General features: G+C 42.7%; 4 protein-coding genes across 5 annotated transcripts; 2 read left to right on the forward strand and 2 right to left on the reverse strand.

The window, feature by feature from the left end:
- The first annotated feature begins 5448 nt into the window (after positions 1-5448).
- On the forward strand, positions 5449-7321 carry LOC104443204 (two-component response regulator ARR14-like). Its single transcript, XM_039310919.1, has 5 exons — positions 5449-5614; positions 5811-5963; positions 6052-6435; positions 6562-6638; positions 6920-7321. Exons 1-5 carry the CDS (start codon positions 5449-5451, stop codon positions 7319-7321), a joined length of 1182 nt encoding a protein of 393 aa, XP_039166853.1.
- Positions 7322-8000: 679 nt separating this feature from the next.
- On the forward strand, positions 8001-13090 carry LOC104442055 (ribosomal RNA small subunit methyltransferase, chloroplastic). 2 transcript variants are annotated; one of them, XM_010055346.3, is made up of 10 exons: positions 8005-8325; positions 8723-8872; positions 9422-9478; positions 9985-10080; positions 10375-10470; positions 10973-11057; positions 11353-11405; positions 11995-12078; positions 12361-12471; positions 12611-13090. In XM_010055346.3, exons 1-10 carry the CDS (start codon positions 8104-8106, stop codon positions 12674-12676), a joined length of 1020 nt encoding a protein of 339 aa, XP_010053648.1. In that variant the 5' UTR covers positions 8005-8103; the 3' UTR covers positions 12677-13090. The 2 variants fall into 2 exon arrangements, with proteins under 2 accessions (XP_039166937.1, XP_010053648.1); XM_039311003.1 differs by lacking the exon at positions 10375-10470 and having other exon boundaries at positions 8001-8325.
- Positions 13091-13437: 347 nt separating this feature from the next.
- LOC104443205 lies at positions 13438-14393 on the reverse strand. The gene is made up of 2 exons (XM_039310920.1): positions 14180-14393; positions 13438-14132 (listed from the first exon to the last, which is right to left on the reverse strand). The coding sequence occupies exons 1-2, from the start codon at positions 14391-14393 to the stop codon at positions 13831-13833; spliced, it is 516 nt and encodes a 171-aa protein (XP_039166854.1). The 3' UTR covers positions 13438-13830.
- A 905-nt stretch (positions 14394-15298) lies between these two features.
- LOC104442056 (probable xyloglucan endotransglucosylase/hydrolase protein 27) lies at positions 15299-17159 on the reverse strand. The gene is made up of 2 exons (XM_010055347.3): positions 16703-17159; positions 15299-15876 (listed from the first exon to the last, which is right to left on the reverse strand). Exons 1-2 carry the CDS (start codon positions 17025-17027, stop codon positions 15560-15562), a joined length of 642 nt encoding a protein of 213 aa, XP_010053649.2. The 5' UTR covers positions 17028-17159; the 3' UTR covers positions 15299-15559.
- Between the last annotated feature and the right edge of the window lie 211 nt (positions 17160-17370).

Here is a 17370-nt window from a genome sequence, read left to right on the forward strand (position 1 = left end):
TCCGAGGGCTGTGGCTGAATAATGCTCTGAATGCGGCATATCTGAGCAAATATCCAGTAAACATTGTAAGCACCACATGTAAGTAAGCCTGCGCCGGAATCAAATTACAATGTTTCTCAAAGTCATGTAAGTATGGTGATGCAGCTGTGTAGAAACAACCTATGCAAAATTGCAAACCACGATGCACGTGCACAGAAACAAAAAAACCATATTCCTCACAAACATATTGGCAACCCCCAGCAGGATTATTAGGTGATAAAGGATAAATAGGGAGAACAACACTAGAAGTGTCAAAACTTTTATACTGCGCTTATTTGAATGCTAAAACATTTTTTTCCTCATTTGAGTGTCGCATTGGAAAAAATTGATCATTTGAGTGTAAATTCTGACAAATCATCCTAGGTGAAATTCTTTTAATTTTTTTTTTTCCTTTTTTCTTTAAGGCCGATAAGGGTCACTGGCAACCCTCGACCTTAGCTACGAGGGCCCTTGCTAGCTTTGGCTGGCCGCAAGCGACGCTGCCTAAAGCCTGTGAGGGGCATCGGGGCCTTGCCCACAATCGGCAAGGTCGCAATGCCCTTGCCAGCTTTGGGCGGCATTGCTTGTGGCCGGCAAGGCCACAATGCCCTTGCCAAGGGCCTTTGCAGCAAGGACGAGGCAGCCCTTACCAAGATCTAGTCATGAAGGCCTTGTACAATGGCATCGAGACCTTGTCGACCCTAGGCAAGACAGTATCGCTTGTGGCTACCCAAAGCCAATGAGGGCCCTCGTAGCCTCACCAGCAATCGGTGAGGCCCCAACGGTCTCACCCAGGGCCTTCGTGGCCAAAGGCAAGGGGCGGCTAGCGAGGGTCGTCGATGACTGTCGCGGGCCCTAAGAAAAACAAAATAAAAAAATATATTAAAAATATTAAAAAATTGTTCACGTCAAGCTAGCGAAGTCACATCGAATGATCGGTGTCCACATTGAATTTTCTCATGAGGCAAATCAGAATTGGCACTCAAATAATTAATTTTTCAAAATTTTGGCACTCAAATGAAGGAAAAAAAGGTTTTGGCACTCCAAGTATTCTTATCCCAGATAAACACTTTTGATTTTTATAACACGGGCACATTTGTTCCTAGGAGCTGAAAAAACACGATGTTGCTAATCAAGAAACGTCGTATTGAAAAAGAGAACAAGCATAATTAACTGGAAACAGGTGAGATGGGGTTGCTATATTGCTTCATCATTGGACTGAACAGCCACCATATCATTGAGTTCAAAAATTGATCTACTGTCCCCCTGCCCCGACCCCCATTCAAATCAAGAGAGTTGCAGAGATGATCATTACCAAACCCAAGTTGATCTTTGTAGGAAGAGAGGGGCTCATCAGTGTCTTTCCTGGGGGTAATGTCCTTCATGAGCCCCTTGTACGCTTTCTTTCCTGCCATAAATCAGCTAAACCTAGTTAAGTGCCAACACCCACATAATAAACCAACAAAAAAAAATGATAAAGTTCTTCACAGATTCTCCCATATCTGGTCTTATCGACTTCAGCAGTCACAGATATCATTAAATAGAATCTAATCAAGTTCACAATTAATATGCCAGAAGACACTATATAGAGCCATCAACCAATTAAAGTTTAATTGCAACTATTGATTTCACCCTCAATTCTTCATCCAATTGATTTTTTAAATTTTTTGCGCTTAAATAAACGAAAAAAAAAAAAAGTTTTAGTACTCAAGTGAGTGCTATACATAAATTTTGGCATTCCAATGTTCTTATCCTAGATAAACACTTTTGATTTTTACAACACAGGCACATTCGTTACTGGGAGCTGAAAAAAACACGACATTGCTAATCAAGAAACGTCATATTGAAAAGAGAACAAGCATAATTAACTGGAAACAGGTGAGATTGGGTTGCTATGGGGCTGCATGGTAACGTTCGTGTTCTTTTTTTGTTCTAGAGAACATAAATAAAAAAAAGTGTTTCTGTTCCCGGGAATGCAGTTTTTGAACAAAAGAACACGTTTGGTAACGTTTGTTCCGGGAATAAAAATGAATAGAAACACGTTTGGTAAAAAAAAAAATTTATTTTAATTTTTTAATATTTTATTTTATTTTTCATTTTTTCCTTTATTTTTTATTTTTTTCTTCTTTCGGCCGGTCACCGGCCTCCGGCAACCGGCCGACGGGGCCAGCAGCCTCGCCCGATCCGGCGAGGCCGAGCCTCGCCGGGGCCGGCGACGCTCCGGCGAGGTCGCCGACCCTCAACGGCGTCGCCAGCCCTCGACGGCCGGTCGCCGGCCATGGCCGAGGCCGGCGACCGGCCAAAGAAAAAGAAGAAGAAAAGAGAAGAGAGAGAAGAAGAAGTGTTTCTTCAAAATTGTTTCGGAACAAGAAATAACTTTTTGTGTTTCTTTTTTTGCTCCAATTTTGTTCCCTGGAACAAAAAAACAAAAAAGAACAAACACAACCAAACGCGTTTTTGTTCTTTTTTGTTCTCAGGAACGAAAAATAAAAAAAATATTCAGAAACAAAAAACGAGAAACATTTCCATGCGGGCCTTATATTGCTTCATCATTGGACTGAACAGCCACCATATCATTGAGTTCAAAAATTGATCTACTGTCCCTCTGCCCCGACCCCCATTCAATCAAATCAAGAGAGTTGCAGAGATGATCATTACCAAACGCAAGTTGATCTTTGTAGGAAGAGAGGGGCTCATTAGTGTCTTTCTTGGGGGTAATGTCTTTCACGAGCCCCTTGCACGCTTTCTTTCCTGCCATCTCGGAAAGCTTCCTCAGTCTCCCCTTCAACTCATCACTCCATAATTCAACCAAAAAACAGATCATCACAAAGCAAGCTATTCCCTATCAAACAAAGCCATAAATCAGCTAAACCTAGTTAAGTGCCAACACCCACATAATAAACCAACAAAAAAATGCTAAAGTTATTCACAGATTCTCCCATATCTGGTCTTATCGGCTTCGGCAATCACAGATATCATTAAATAGCATCCAATCAAGTTCACAATTAATATGCCAAAAGACACTATATAGAGCCATCAACCAATTAAAGTTTAATTGTAGCTACTGATTTCACCCTCAATTCTTCACCCAATTGCTTCTTCTTCTTTTTTTTGCATCTCCTAGCATGCAATCACAAAAAAGATTAGCCTCTTCACACAATCACCCCAATTGAGCGGCAAACTTTGATCAAAATTCTAACATCAACATAATGAATCATGAGCAAAATGCAAGCTTTCTTCACGGTAATTCGCACTCCTGAACATGCGAAAAGCATAAAAACCATCAATTTCCACATCATCTCACACATGTCAACAACGCTCAAATCAAGCTATAGTACCTTCTCTCGGGGCTTGGGGCTGGTGAAGACAAAGTGGGACCTGGAGAGCAGGCGGGCCTAGTCGGCTCGGGTCTCTGGGCAAGATGCGATCCTTGTTCCCCGGAGCGACTTGTAAGGCAAATTGGTCAGTGAGGAGAGATCAGAGGCTAGGTTCCGGAGCTATTCTGAGAGGTTCTGGTCTAGGGATGCTGACGAGAGGAAATGGCGGATGTGCTCAGTGGCTGAGATGTTCAGCCCCGACAGCGGTTTTGGTGGGTCAGTGACGAACAATGTGGTGGTCATGGTTTTGGATTGAGGATGGATTGCCATGAGCCGGACAGAGGTGGAGGTAGAGGTAGAGGTGGAGGTAGATAGAGGCGGAGGTGCAGAATGAGTATTCCACGGTGTGTAATCTCCCTCCACCTAATACCAAAAAAAAAAAAAAAAAACAGTTTATTAAACAAAGGGAAATTTTCAAATAATGACCTACAGTACCATCATTTCCTCAAAAAATGACCTGAAGTGAAGTTTGTCTCAAATAAGGACCAAAAGTGCCTTCATTTTCTCAAAAGAGGACCTAGAGTGGAGTTTGTTTCAAATAAGGACCAAAAGTGATAAATGCATCTCCGATGCATATTCCGGTAGCCTAATCAGGGATATTTTTGTCAATTTTTTTTTTTAATTTTTAGTTGTCTTGTTCTTTATCATCATCATCATCATCATCATCATTATTATTTTGGGTCAATGGTGGCACTGTTCATCATCTTTTTCGTCCTTTGTTTGTCTTCTTCTCAAGAACATCGGACTTGGGAAGAGCCAACGAGCACTGGCCATTGGTGAGGGTTGGCGAGGGTTGGACGCCCATTGTTAGCAGTAGGCGAGGGCCACCAAGCCCTCGCTAACCGTGGGTGAGGGCTTGTAGGTCGACCCTCGCCAAATCTAACGAGGGTGGCCTCGGTTGCAACTGGCGAGGGTCGTCGAGCCCTCGTTGGCTGCAGGTAAGGGCTTGCAAGCCCTTGTCGGCCCTTATTAGTGGCCGATGAGGTGGGCAAGCCCTTGCCCAGGGCCGGCAAGGGGTGACCTCTCTGATGGCCGTGAGGGGTGACCTCCCCCATCTCCGCTTGCTGCTCCATCAACAACCTTGTCTTCTGCTAGGACTACGATTAGGATGCTTGCGTCGCTTTCTTCATCCCTTCCTCCCACCACTGCTCCTAGATCGACGACTTCTTCAGCTACCCTTTTGCCCTCAATGACCTTCTTGTAGGTCCTTGATTTGGACGGCTCCCCTCCCCTATGGCTAGCGAGGGCTTGATGGCCCTTGCTCACTGTCAGCGATGGGTGTGGAGCCCTCGCTCGCTGCCGGCGATGGATGTCAAGCCCTCGCCGGCCCTTACTAGCGGCTGGTGCTCGTTGGCCTTTCCCTAAGTCCGGTGTTCTTGATCTGGGCAAGAAGAAATGAACAGGAGACAAAGAAGACGATGAACAGGGCAACCAAAAATGAAAAAAAAAAGGATGAAAATATTGTAATCAAGCCATCGAAATATACATTGAAGATGCATCTATTCACCAGCCAGCGAGTGAGGTCTTTCTTTGAGATTAAATGACTACTTTGGGTCCTTCTTTGAGACAAATTTTACTTCATGTCCTCTTTTGAGAAAAATGATGGCACTTTAGGTCTTTATTTAAGACAAACTTTACTTCAGGTCCTCTTTTGAGAAAATAATGGCACTTTAGGTCCTTATTTGAAATTTTCCCTTAAACAAAATGAGGAACCTATTAAATGCATAATTAAATGTTAAAGATTTTCCAATCTTCCTTATAAGTAAATCTATAATTTTTCCATGCCTTAGAATAAGTGACATTCCAAAAAATGGGGGTTGCCTTTCTTGCCTTATTGGATGAGATGATGATATAATGTCAACCTACTGTGTCCTTCGCTATTGCCTTCTTCTTTTGTTGACTCTTTGGTGTGTCAAGGCTCAAATCGGTAATGCTTTGAATTGATTGGGCTCTGTCACTGCTACAAAGCCTTGCCTCTTCCCTGCCCTCCTTCGCCCTCCAATCTTCTTTGTACCTCTTATTGTGTCAATTTAATCTCAGTCCAAAACCAGGCATGTCTCCCCTGCCTAACAAGGCGACCGCAGAAGAAGCTAACTCGATCAAATCGAGGGTTCAATATACTGATTTAGTACCAGCCGGTGTTGAAGTGTTGGTCGTCGACGGAGATTCCGCGACTCTAGCCATTACTTCGAGGATGCTTCTCATGTTCGGATACAAAGGTTCTTGTTGGAAGATGGAGATGTGCTTGTCCTTCTTTCTCTTTCTCTTGTTTCAGTACTGCAATATGGCACGTTCTTAATGGCATGTGCTTCATGAGAATGAAAAATCTAGTCGGTTTATTTTTGTGTTCTTTTTCACTTTTCTTGGCGAAGAGTTTTCTTTCTTCCCCATTTTGATCGACTCGTTCGCCTCCAGTTTTGACTGCCAAGAGCACTGGCGACGCATTATCCATCATCCAAGAAAGGCAGGACAGCCTCGACCTCATCCTAACCGAAATTCACCTGCCCGACGCAGACAAGTTTGAGGTCTTGGATAAACTAGGAAGAGCGTCCAATTTGCCGGTTATTAGTAAGTGTACTTTCTGCCCACTAAAATTGCCCGTTCCATCGATGTGTAAAGATCGTTTCATGTCACTCTTGTGTTTGTTCTGGTGTAGTTATGACAGCCGATAATAACGAGGGCACAATGTTAGGCGCGCTTCTAAATGGGGCTTCGCTTTATCTTCTGAAACCGATCAGCAAGATCGAAATCAGAGACCTTTGGCAATTTTCGTTCATGAGGAAAAGAGATCAAATGGCACAAGTCACAGAGGACAGTACCGATCAAGACTCACCTAAAGAGGAGGGCGATGATGAACCAGAGAGCCAGCTGCCTGCAAAGCAAGGTGAAGCACTGCCGAGAAAACAGGAATGCAAAGAAGTGGATGGAGACAAAGAGGATGACGGCGCCAACTTGCAGCCCCACAAGAAGACGAGGTTAACATGGACTAATGAGCTAGAAGAGAAATTCTTAGGAGCAATCCAACTTTTAGGCGTCGACAGTAAGGACTAAAGAGTTCGCTGGATCTACCATCTAATTTAATGTCCCCTATCTTTCAAATCCAGACACAATCCATTCTCTTGATTCAACAGCAACTAAGGATCTTTGATCCAATTTTCATTCGCAGGTGCTCAGCCAAAGAAAATTCTTCAGCTCATGAATGTCCCCAATCTCAAGAAAGCGAGCGTTGCAAGCCACTTACAGGTTACTATGTAGTTCAGATATTCGTGTCACATTGACCGGATATATGAGTACTGTGATATTAGAAAACTGCTTTTAAGTCTCCGACTTTATAGTGCGCTTTTTTTTGTTGCGGGGAGCTTTTGAAAAGTTTATGAGGATTAGTGAATTTGATCAAAATCATCTGAAGGCGCTGGATTATTTTTCCGCAGAAGTACCGCCTTGCCTTGAAACAAGACCAAGATACCATCCTGAAGACGGTGCATCCCGAATCACATTGCTTGTCATCCACAATGCATCTGCAGGGACTCCTTTCATTTTCGGAGTCGCACCTCCAAGCAATGGCGATGGCTAAAGACACCCGTCCCCCGAGCTGTTTTCAGTTGAATCCCAATATTTCCCCGGTGATGGCGTGTGATCGAGATTGGCAACCATGGAACTATAGCAACCAGACACCAAATCCAATCGCCAACCCCTTACTCATGCCCAGCACCGAGCTATCTCGCAGCTTCTTTCACACTGGAAAAGAAGTTGTCGGCACAGCAAACGTCCTGTCCATCGGGAAAGGCTCTTGCTCGGTCATGGAAACTCAATCATCAGGGACAGGAGATCCACCAGCCTGGAAAGAGGCGACGGTGGCAGCACAGGCGCCAGAAAGACGCGATGTTATTGTTAGGCGCGGCGAAAGAAGATGGTCGCCTCTCTAACTGTGAGGAAGAGGGTGGTATATGCAGATGATATCTGGGAGTTGGGGGACCCAATGCTGTGCTCCATAACTGGCTCTGTATGATTCCATCAAGATGGGTTATTTACAACAATAAAATTTTCCAATTTCATGAACAAAGTGAAACAAGAAAGATGGCACTGCAAAGAGCGGTATTCATCATTTATTACAAGACAAAAAAGATACTGGAATTTGTATTGACTACATCTCCTGTTATAAGATATTTTTCATATTTGCAATGGCAAAAGAGTGGTGTTGATCATTTCTTTTTAATGAATACGATCGAAAAAAATTAAAACTCAAATAATTAATTCACACAACTTAAAGCGCCCATAAATCCTATCCGAATCTTGACAATTTAAATTAACTCGAAAGTCAAAATCACGATCATCTTGTGATTGATCAAAACTGAATTTTTCTAACATTTTTTTAAGTTTATTGGACACATTTGAATAAAAGGATTTGGCCTCACTTTTCTTTTTGCACAATCCATTTTTTCGCAATGCCAACCAATTTTCAAATTTTTTTCGCTTAGTCGGGAATACTTTTGAAATCTCATTTAAAGTTTATTAGAATATAAGCGTGATGGCTAATTTCTCACCGTAGCAACGTCCTTTTTGGAACGTCCTCTCGTCGTTGTCTTGGACTCGACCGAAAGAGGCTAAAGAGATTACCGCACGATTTTAACACACGAGCACCGAAGGGCGTCTGTAGTTTTTATATCGTGCACCCACCGGAGTCATTTTATCGAACACCTGAAGCGCAATGGCCGCGACACCCCAAGCCGTTTCGCACGTTCTTCCTCTTCAACCGTTCCCGCCATATCCTCTGCCCACTCCGTCGCCCAGCAGGACCGGAGCCAGGCATCGACGAGGAGAGTCGTTCATAGCTTGCTCCAAGGGACTTCGCGGGAGCCACGACGATTACCACGCGACGCTCAGAGCTCTCAACTCCAAAGGGCGCACCCCGAGGAAATCCCTCGGCCAGGTACGGCGCGTTCGAATCCTCCGGGTCTCTAAAAGTAGCTTTCACCGCCTGGTGGGACTCGCTGTCTATGCCTCCATTTCGGAGCGGGAGTAAAATTTCGTTGAGGAAGATAAGACGGGTGGCGTATCGGAAGCTGAGCGATTGGTTCAAAACGTGAAATTTCAAACCATTCTTCTAGATGGGTTCTGTTTGTGACATCATTCGGCAAATGGGTTTATGATGGTGAAATCTGTAGTTGTCTCGGTAGTGGAGTTGGAGTTATGACCAGTGGCTATTTCTGGTTTCTCTATTGTGTTGGACAGTTCATGATTGTGCGCGAGTGACGTCTAATTGTCGCCTTTGATTTACCCAGAAAAAACAAATATTTGTTGCCTCATGTTGCTTTTTGTTGTTTCAGCATTACATGTTAAACAATGACATCAATGAGCAGCTCGTGAATGCTGCCGGTGTCAAAGAAGGAGATGTGGTGCTGGAAATTGGTCCGGGAACTGGTTCTCTCACTAATGTTCTTATTCATGCCGGTGCCACCGTTCTTGGAATTGAAAAGGTCATTGAACTGTGTAGTTAAAGCTCTTACAGTTGTCATCCTAGTTCTACCTTTAATGAATTTTTCCTTTTGACTTATTGTAATAAAATCGTTGCCCATAGCTAATTTAAGTAGGCAAGTAAGTGCTTAATCTATGTTTCTTCTAGTGATCCAAGCAGACAACAAAATCACGTTTGTTGTGGCTCTGAGACTGGGTACCAGATACTGTGTTTCGGTTTCTTCTGAGCTTTTAACAGTTGTTTCGTGAACTACACACTCATCCATTGCCTTGACTGTACTCAATCCGTTGAATCATTAAATACCTATCAGCAGTCTCTTCCATTTGATTTCAAGACTATCAACTGAGGTGGTTGTTTTGTTGCATTTTGTCAAGTAGATGCGGCTTTATTAACCTTTCTATGTTGCTGCTGCATATACTGAATCACCAATCAAAAAACAAGGTCACACAGGAGGCCTTGCAAGTCTGGTTACAAGCTCGATAAATATTCTTCCTACCCTACTTACAGTTTTTAGTGTACTCATGTTTTTGTCTTTGTTGTGGAATTTTAGGATCCATATATGGCTTCTATTGTGACTGAAAGATTTGCTGAGACAAACCGGCTAAAGGTAAGGTATTCTGATCAGAGAGAAATGACTCTTCTTCACACAGATTGATCCATGGGGCAATTACATAGAAAAACATTTTATGCGCCAGCTCTTCCTATCTTCTGACTACTCCCTTGATTTTTTCCATGTATTATGTATAATCTTGATTGTATGGTTCTTGCTTATTTATTGGTTGCATGATGCCAATAATGTTTCTCAGCATTTTATCTGTTCTAAGTTACCTAAATTATCCTTGTGCAACTATGGTTCTGAGAAATCTCACATACTCACACTTCCCATTCACCTATCTGTATATATATGTATAGATAATGTACAGTAATATAATATTGATGCTACTTATGTGCATTTTCCTATATGAATAAGTGGATCTTCTATGATATAAAGGAAAATGTCACTTGTTATTCTTGGCTGTTTTCTCTGTTTTTTTGTATATACCTGTGCTTAACTAGCCATAGGAGACTTAGAAGTAGATTATGACTTGAAATAACCCAATCGAAAACATGTAGGTCTTGCGAGAAGATTTCGTCAAATGTCACATTCATTCCCACATGTCATCATTTTTGGCTAGCATAGTCTCAGACATGAAACCAAGATATGCAAAAGTAAGTCTTCTGCCCCTTATAGTTTCTGATGGTTGAATGTTGGACTCTCCTCTAAGCCTATATTTTCTGGTTTGGCTGATATGGCCTATGGTCTAAATTGGGTTAAAAAGCTTATTTTGAAATGGTTTATTGTGACAGACTTCCACTGAAGGGTACTTTAGAGCCTTAGTGGAAGCACACGCCACATGTTAAATACCTAAAACACGTTGCAGTTTATATCAGAATTTTCTGAAGTTCTCAGTCTTGTTCCCATCCCATGGTAATACCTTTGTCACATTAATCTTTTTTTCTCAGGTCGTCTCCAATATACCCTTTAACATAAGCACAGATGTTGTCAAGCAGATTCTTCCTATGGGTGACATTTTTTCTGAAGTTGTTCTCCTACTTCAGGTTATTGTGAAAAGAATTTTGCTTGTATAGCTTGTGATGGTTCTGTAGTTGTGGCATTCAATTAAATTGCAGTAGATATCAGCTATAACTAGTATTGTCTGCTGTTATCTCTCTTATATATGTTATTAATTTCATTCACTGATATCTAGCAATTCCTTTGGTCACCTCATGATCAATATATGTCCTTCAACCTTAATCATGAGCATGCACAGTCTAATCACTTTTGTCATATCCTGTGTTAAAAGCAAAATATAAGTGAAAAGGATTATGAGGTTAAGATGCAGGATACCCTTCTATTATTCTAGGAGAAGCATAAAAATTTAAGTTTAAACAATCGGCTGCAACGAACCTTAATGGAGCTCAAATTGCAATAGCAAATATTGAAAAAGCTTTCCAGAAGGTTAAAACTGTAATGCACATTGAAATGGTTCCATTTTATTGATCATTAAATTTACAGGTGATCCAATTTGTCATTGACGTCAAATTTTTATTTGCTATTTAGGAGGAGACAGCTGTCAGGCTGGTGGTTTCAGCTCTACGAACATCTGAATACCGACCCATTAATATCTTTGTCAATTTTTATTCAGGTATACTGTTTATCTGAGTGGGTTTCTTCTCTGTGGCTGCCCTGTCTTTCTTCCATCGTTCACTGATTAGGACTTATTTGGCACAGTATATCATGAGCAAACAAATTTTATAAAGCTTTAATATTGGTGATCCAATAAATATCAAGACCTCTCTTCATTTGGTTAGCATTGATCAAAATCAGTTAACAAGCATTTTGGCAAGCGCCTTTCTTCTCTAGGTTGTCTTGAGTTCTTTCACAGTTCATATAATTTTGTGGACACTTATGTTCTTTCTGTCCATGATGTTACATTTCAGTTCCTGAATACAAATTTAACGTTCCAAGGACAAACTTCTTTCCTCAGCCTAATGTGAGTATCATTCTCCATATAAAGGCAGATGTTACATTTCAATTCTTCATTTGTAACTTTTGCTCAAATGCACACCCCATTTTAGGCTTGTGAATTACTATTACCAATCTCACAGCTAGAAGAGCTGTAGAGCATTTTCATTCGCTCTTATATAAGATCTCGATTGGTTATATAAGAGAATAGATGCAAGAGCTAGTTTTATGAGTTGTTTATTAGGTTTGAAACATAGTCCGTCTTCTATAGTTATGTTCTGAAGTTACCTCACCGTTAGAGCTCATCCATATCTCTTTGTTGATATGCTCAACTTAAAAAACGATTGGCTTGAGACCTGAGTAATGCTTGTGTTAATGTGGTTCTATCCAAAGTGGCGTCCGATTATTTGTTAACAGGTTACTTGAATCAAAGCAGTTTAAATAGGCTCCCAAAAAAGGAACTTCCTTGGTTTGTATTAGTTGAAATTGATGCAGGCGTAGGGCGGCCAACGTCACCCGTCAGCCATCATCCTGATTGATAATAACGCCTCTCTGCGTTATGTCCTATGCATGGTAATTGAACTGGCCACTAATGTTCGGCTTGATTTGCCTACCAGGTCGATGCAGCAGTTGTGAAGTTTAGGTTGAAAAAAACTGCTGACTACCCACCAGTTTCCTCCACTCGGAGTTTCTTCTCAATGGTAATTGCTAGTGAGTAATTTAAGCAATAGCCTATGAACCATAAGCACATAGCATCAGTCTTGTGCATCTTCAGAGGAGCTTTGCGATGGCACATGTTAATGAATACGGTTAACCAACATGTTAACTAATCGATTACGATAAATTGGATTCTTTCAGTAGATTGATCCTTTCCTCCTTTATGGCCTTTCCATTTGTATGATGAGAAAAAATCGTGGTTCCTTTTTTTCTTTGTGATATTATTATCTGCTATTTTGGCTAAACAATTCTAGTGGATAATGCAGGTGAACTCGGCATTCAATGGAAAGCGAAAGATGCTGCGGAAGTCTCTCCAGCATCTGTGCACAGCTGTTGAGATTGAAAAGGCTCTCGAAGAAGTTGGTCTTCCAGCAACAGTAAGTTTTATCGAATAACATGAATGATTGCATATTCTCCCTCTCTTTGCAGATCAATTACTGGGAACTCTCTTTATCTTTTGCGAGTCCAGTCGAATGGTTGATTCTGCTTGCAAATGCTATTTGATATTCCATGCAGTCAAGACCAGGGGAGCTTACGCTGGATGATTTCGTGAAGTTGCATAACTTGATGGTGAAAGACTAGTACATCCAAGTATCTTCTTGGAGGGGCCAGAGGGAAGTCCCTCGTTTTGTGATTGAGCCATGATAATGGATACTTTAGAAAGAGTCGCTCGATACGTGATTGAGCCATGGAGATGGAAACTTTAGAAAGATCTTAATCATATCCACGGGCATCATAGATGTTTTCAATTGGGAATTCATCATTAGGAGTGGCATCAGATGGAAAGACGGAAGTGAATTCCCACAAGTGCACCGGTGCCGTGAAACTGTCCACGCCAGAGGTTGTCTGAATCATGAATTCATGATATAGGCCCATCAACCGTGTACATGCCTCGTGAATGAAATGTGTGTACAGTTGTCTTGTCTGTATAGAAAGGACAGTACTTTGAGATTTTGTGAAAAGAAATGGATCTTAGCAAAGAAGTGAGTTCAGGAAGTTGCTTCTTGTGCTTCTCCTTCTCGTGTTTTCAATTCTCACGGTTCCACATACAACAATAATTATGCTAAACAACATATGGCAGACAAAGGCAGCAAACAGTTCCTAGAGTTTGTTTCGAACTCTTAAAATTTCCGGTGATGCCGATTTTGGTGGCACGCGCTCATAAGAAACAGATGGGGAATCGAAGTGATTAAGAAGATCATGGATTGGATTAGCGTTTGGAAGGACGGTCGCCATGGTTGGACTAGCAGTCTTACTTTTCTTCTTCACATAATCGGACTGTTTTCCAGGAACATTTTACAATCACAAAATGCAAACCCACACAGCTTCACAACATCAGAAGATAATGAAAACCCAGTATCAAAACTGGCAAGAAACTGCAGTAAAATTTCTGTTTCTCCATTTTTCAAATGATACACATCTGTAAGTGATGGATTCACAAAAAACCACATGAACCCACAGCTCTCAAGTCGTGCATTATTGATGTTTAATCTGCTTCCCTATCCAGCATCGTCGTCGTCATCATCCACCCTAGAATCAACAGTAACAAATCACAACCAAAAAAATCCCAAAGTTTCCATTTTTACCACAAAAGCTCACTCCTCCAGCTCGTTTAGCCTCATCAGCTTCGACGAGAGCCAGTCAAGAAGGAAAAGATCTTCTTTTTCCCTCAATCATCGACCCCCTGTTTTGCAGCAACTTCATCAGCTGATTCGCGCTCTCTCTCTCTCTCTCTCTCACCCATGAAACTGGTACACGAGATCCAAAGCCCTCAACCTCGTGCCGTGGGGATCGTAGCCGGGGACCCCATCGCCCCCACCACCCCGCCCTTCCTCGGCGGCCGCGGCGGAGGACGGGGAGAGCGGCCGCTTGGGCCTCTTGTTCTTGATGAAGCAGTTCCTCATCCGCTCCTCCACCCGGTCGACGGTGGCCTTGGAGTTCTCCTCGGCCTCGCCGCCGTCGTCGTCCCCGACTTGCATTGGCTCGGGGGCGCCGGTGGCGGAGGAGAAGGAGTTCTCGGCGGCGGAGGCGGGGGCAGCGGAGGGGGGTTGGGAGGCGGGAGGAGCAGGTGGTGGTGGGCGGAGGAGGAAAGGAAGGAGGAGAGGAGGAGGTGGGACTGGTGGAGGGAGGAGTGGATGTGGAGGAGGTGGGTGGGGTCGGCGGTGGAGGCGAGCTGCTTGGCCATGAAGGTGGCTTGTTCTAGGGATTGTATCAGCTCCGCCACTGACACTGACACCGCCACCGCCGCCGCCGCCGCCGCCGCGTCGTCTGCTTCGACCATGTTCGTGTTGTTGTCCATCCTCTGTCTCTGATGCTCTGCTGCCGTGTTTGGTTTTCGGTTTTTGTTGTGTTGGAAGCTGCGACTTTTGAGAATTCTGAGGTTGACGAGAGCCGCGTGCGTTGGGCTTTTTATTTGGTCCCTTGAATGTCTAAAACATCCCTCACTATTTCAAATAAGAATTTTGTTTTCGACCCAAAAAAAAAAAAAAAACTTTTTTGGTAAAAAGTATTTAAGAAATATATGTTAAATACCCAATTTGAACAATTATAATTTTGAATGCATCATCTCTCTTGTGTTATATGTAAAATTCATATTATAAATCAAAATATTTTCTTGTCAAATGTACTTTAGAATTTTTTTTTGTTAAAAAGTATCCCGAGAATACTCATTAATAAGCTTACTTAATAATGCTCTTGCTCTCGCTCTCGTCAAATGAGGAGGATTGAGGGGTTATGCAATCAATAAAAACATATTGTCCATACTATTTGAGAGCTTGACAAAATGGAAATATTATCTATCTCATCTTACATTAGTGACTTATGCAGGTGTATAATTGGCCCAACATTAAGAACAACAACAACCATTGAGTCTTAATCATCAAGCTCGGTCAATTATATAAATCCCTAGTAGGTCGCTGCGCTTGAACCTTTATGTAATCCTCAACTAGCTCTAAATATTCTGATTCTTTTAGTCTTCTTTCACGTCCTTTTAGGCCTTCTCCTAGCCCTTTTGACTAATCGCGGATGGCGAAGACAAAAACCATTCTTCTAGAAAGTTCTCCGTATACAAAAGATCTTAACAGCGCAAGAGTCACTAGTCAGCAATCAAAAGCATCCTCCCAATTAACTGAAAAATCCAGGGTTCATATGGTAAAAGCGAATCAATTTCGCTAGAATCCTTAAAAAGAACTAAAAACAAGCAAATGAGATGAATGCATGCTGAGTGAAATTTACGCAAAAAAATGTCATAACCAATCACATTGTCCATCAGAAAACACAAAAAAGAGTGGCCACTAGGAGATACCAGCAGCAATGCAGCTCTTCAACAGCAACACATCCATCATTCATCACAGTCATGGATGACAGATTCCATTACAAAGTAGAAACTCAAAACCACAAACTCAAACTTGTCACTCATCAGATGAATCATAGGCCCGCCATATCAGTACCGACAGCACAGCCGGATCACGAGTCGGAAGAACACTCCAGTGCCGTCCGGACAGGAACGTGGATGTCCTTGTACAAACACACATAGGGAGCGTCGCAGCCGACATAAGGCCCCGTCCACCTTGCATTGTCGATGTAGCTCGCGTCCCAAACTGATGCGTACAGGAACATGGGCTTATCTGGGAAATCCTCCCCCTCCTTTCTCTCGACTCTTCTCACCAACTTACCATCGATAACCCACTCGATGTACTCTTTATCCCACTTGATCACGTATTCATGGAACCCATCGGAACAGTCGAATCCCAGATCATGTATCTGCTCCCTGTTGCCGGTACCTATGTCATGGATCTCAAATTGCATCAACAATTCTGACTTGACTGGCTTCAGATAAATGATGAACTTTAGAGGTACATCAGGAAGAGTAAAAACTCTCAGTGCAGATCATCAGTCAGTAGACATAAGCATGACTTCTAAATATGCACAAGCATTTACTAATCTAGCCGTGGTGCACACCCATATTAACCACATGAATAATATACATTCGTTCCCCTTATTACAGCAATGCCAAAATAATCTGCAAATCATGCTTATGTCTCAAGTTTGGCCGTATGAGATGGCCCAAAAATCTAACTCTGTTAAGTGCAGATCCGACTTTGCAAGTCGCATACCTATTCTTCAGTCTAATCAGGATGAAACTTCCCCGAAACATAGCATAGATGGCTCTACAAATCATTTAGCAAAATCTGTTCAGGATCGATTGGATCCCTTTCAACATCTAAATGGATGCTTCTTCCCCATATTTTCCAACGCGAGCTCACTTTCAACTTCTTTAGCCCAAAAAGCATGTTCGATTGCTTTGGCCATCACCATGAATTGAACAAATTAATCTAAGAAAGGACAGTCATGCTCAAATCAAATGTGAACTTTCTCTACATATGTCCCCCTGAATGAGCAAGTAAATGATTCCATTGCTAATCCTATCAACACAACCTCTGGATCCACAACCAGAAAACATGGGAAATCAAGAAATGCAAAACCGACATTGAACCGTCACTAATGACAGTCCCACATTTCAGAAGTCACCCAAGTAAAGCAGCTAAAACTTAAGACAAAACAAAAGCAAAGGAAAGCTAAAAAGTCTCTGCTTTAACCGTCTCGAACCTGTGGTGTAATAGTTGGTCTGGACAATGGTCTTGTCCTTGCCCAGGAACTCGAAGTCGATCTCGTCCTGCGACTTGTCGCCTTCGAGGGACGAGAGGTAGAGGTTGAAGTTGAGGCCGCTGGTGTTGCCCCCGGGGCACTGGATGAGGGCGCTGAACGTGCCGTACCGGAAGCGGGAGGTGGTGCGCCACCTGGCGCCGCCGCGGTGGTCGAAGGTGAGGGCGATGGAGTTGGCGGCGGGGCAGTGGTCGCAGGCCTCCGGGGTGTAGTCGACGGCGATCTGCTTCAGGGGCTGCGTCTCGTGGTGGAGCGACGGATCCGCCATCGGAGGAGGAGGAGGAGGGCCGGCTCTTCCGCCGTCGTTTTGCGGCGGTGGAGGGAAAGGACTGGAAATGGCGGTCGTGATCTGCCGCCGCTGCTCGGAGGTGATGAAGATTGGGGAGTTGAGGTACGTAGGAACGAGATTCGTATGACAAGACAGCCACTAATGCCAGGGTGGTGGTACTTTAAGAAAACATTATAAATGAAGTACATACAAAAAATAAGGAAATGGAAAAGAATATTTTTTTTTAAAAATTACTTTACATTGAATGTAGAAAGAATGGTTTAAACATTTTTTATTACAAGGCAACATATGTAGGGTTTCTGTTAACTACATCTCCAGTATG

The sequence above is a fragment of the Eucalyptus grandis genome, chromosome 4, assembly GCF_016545825.1.
Source record: "Eucalyptus grandis isolate ANBG69807.140 chromosome 4, ASM1654582v1, whole genome shotgun sequence".
Taxonomy (NCBI): domain Eukaryota; kingdom Viridiplantae; phylum Streptophyta; class Magnoliopsida; order Myrtales; family Myrtaceae; genus Eucalyptus; species Eucalyptus grandis.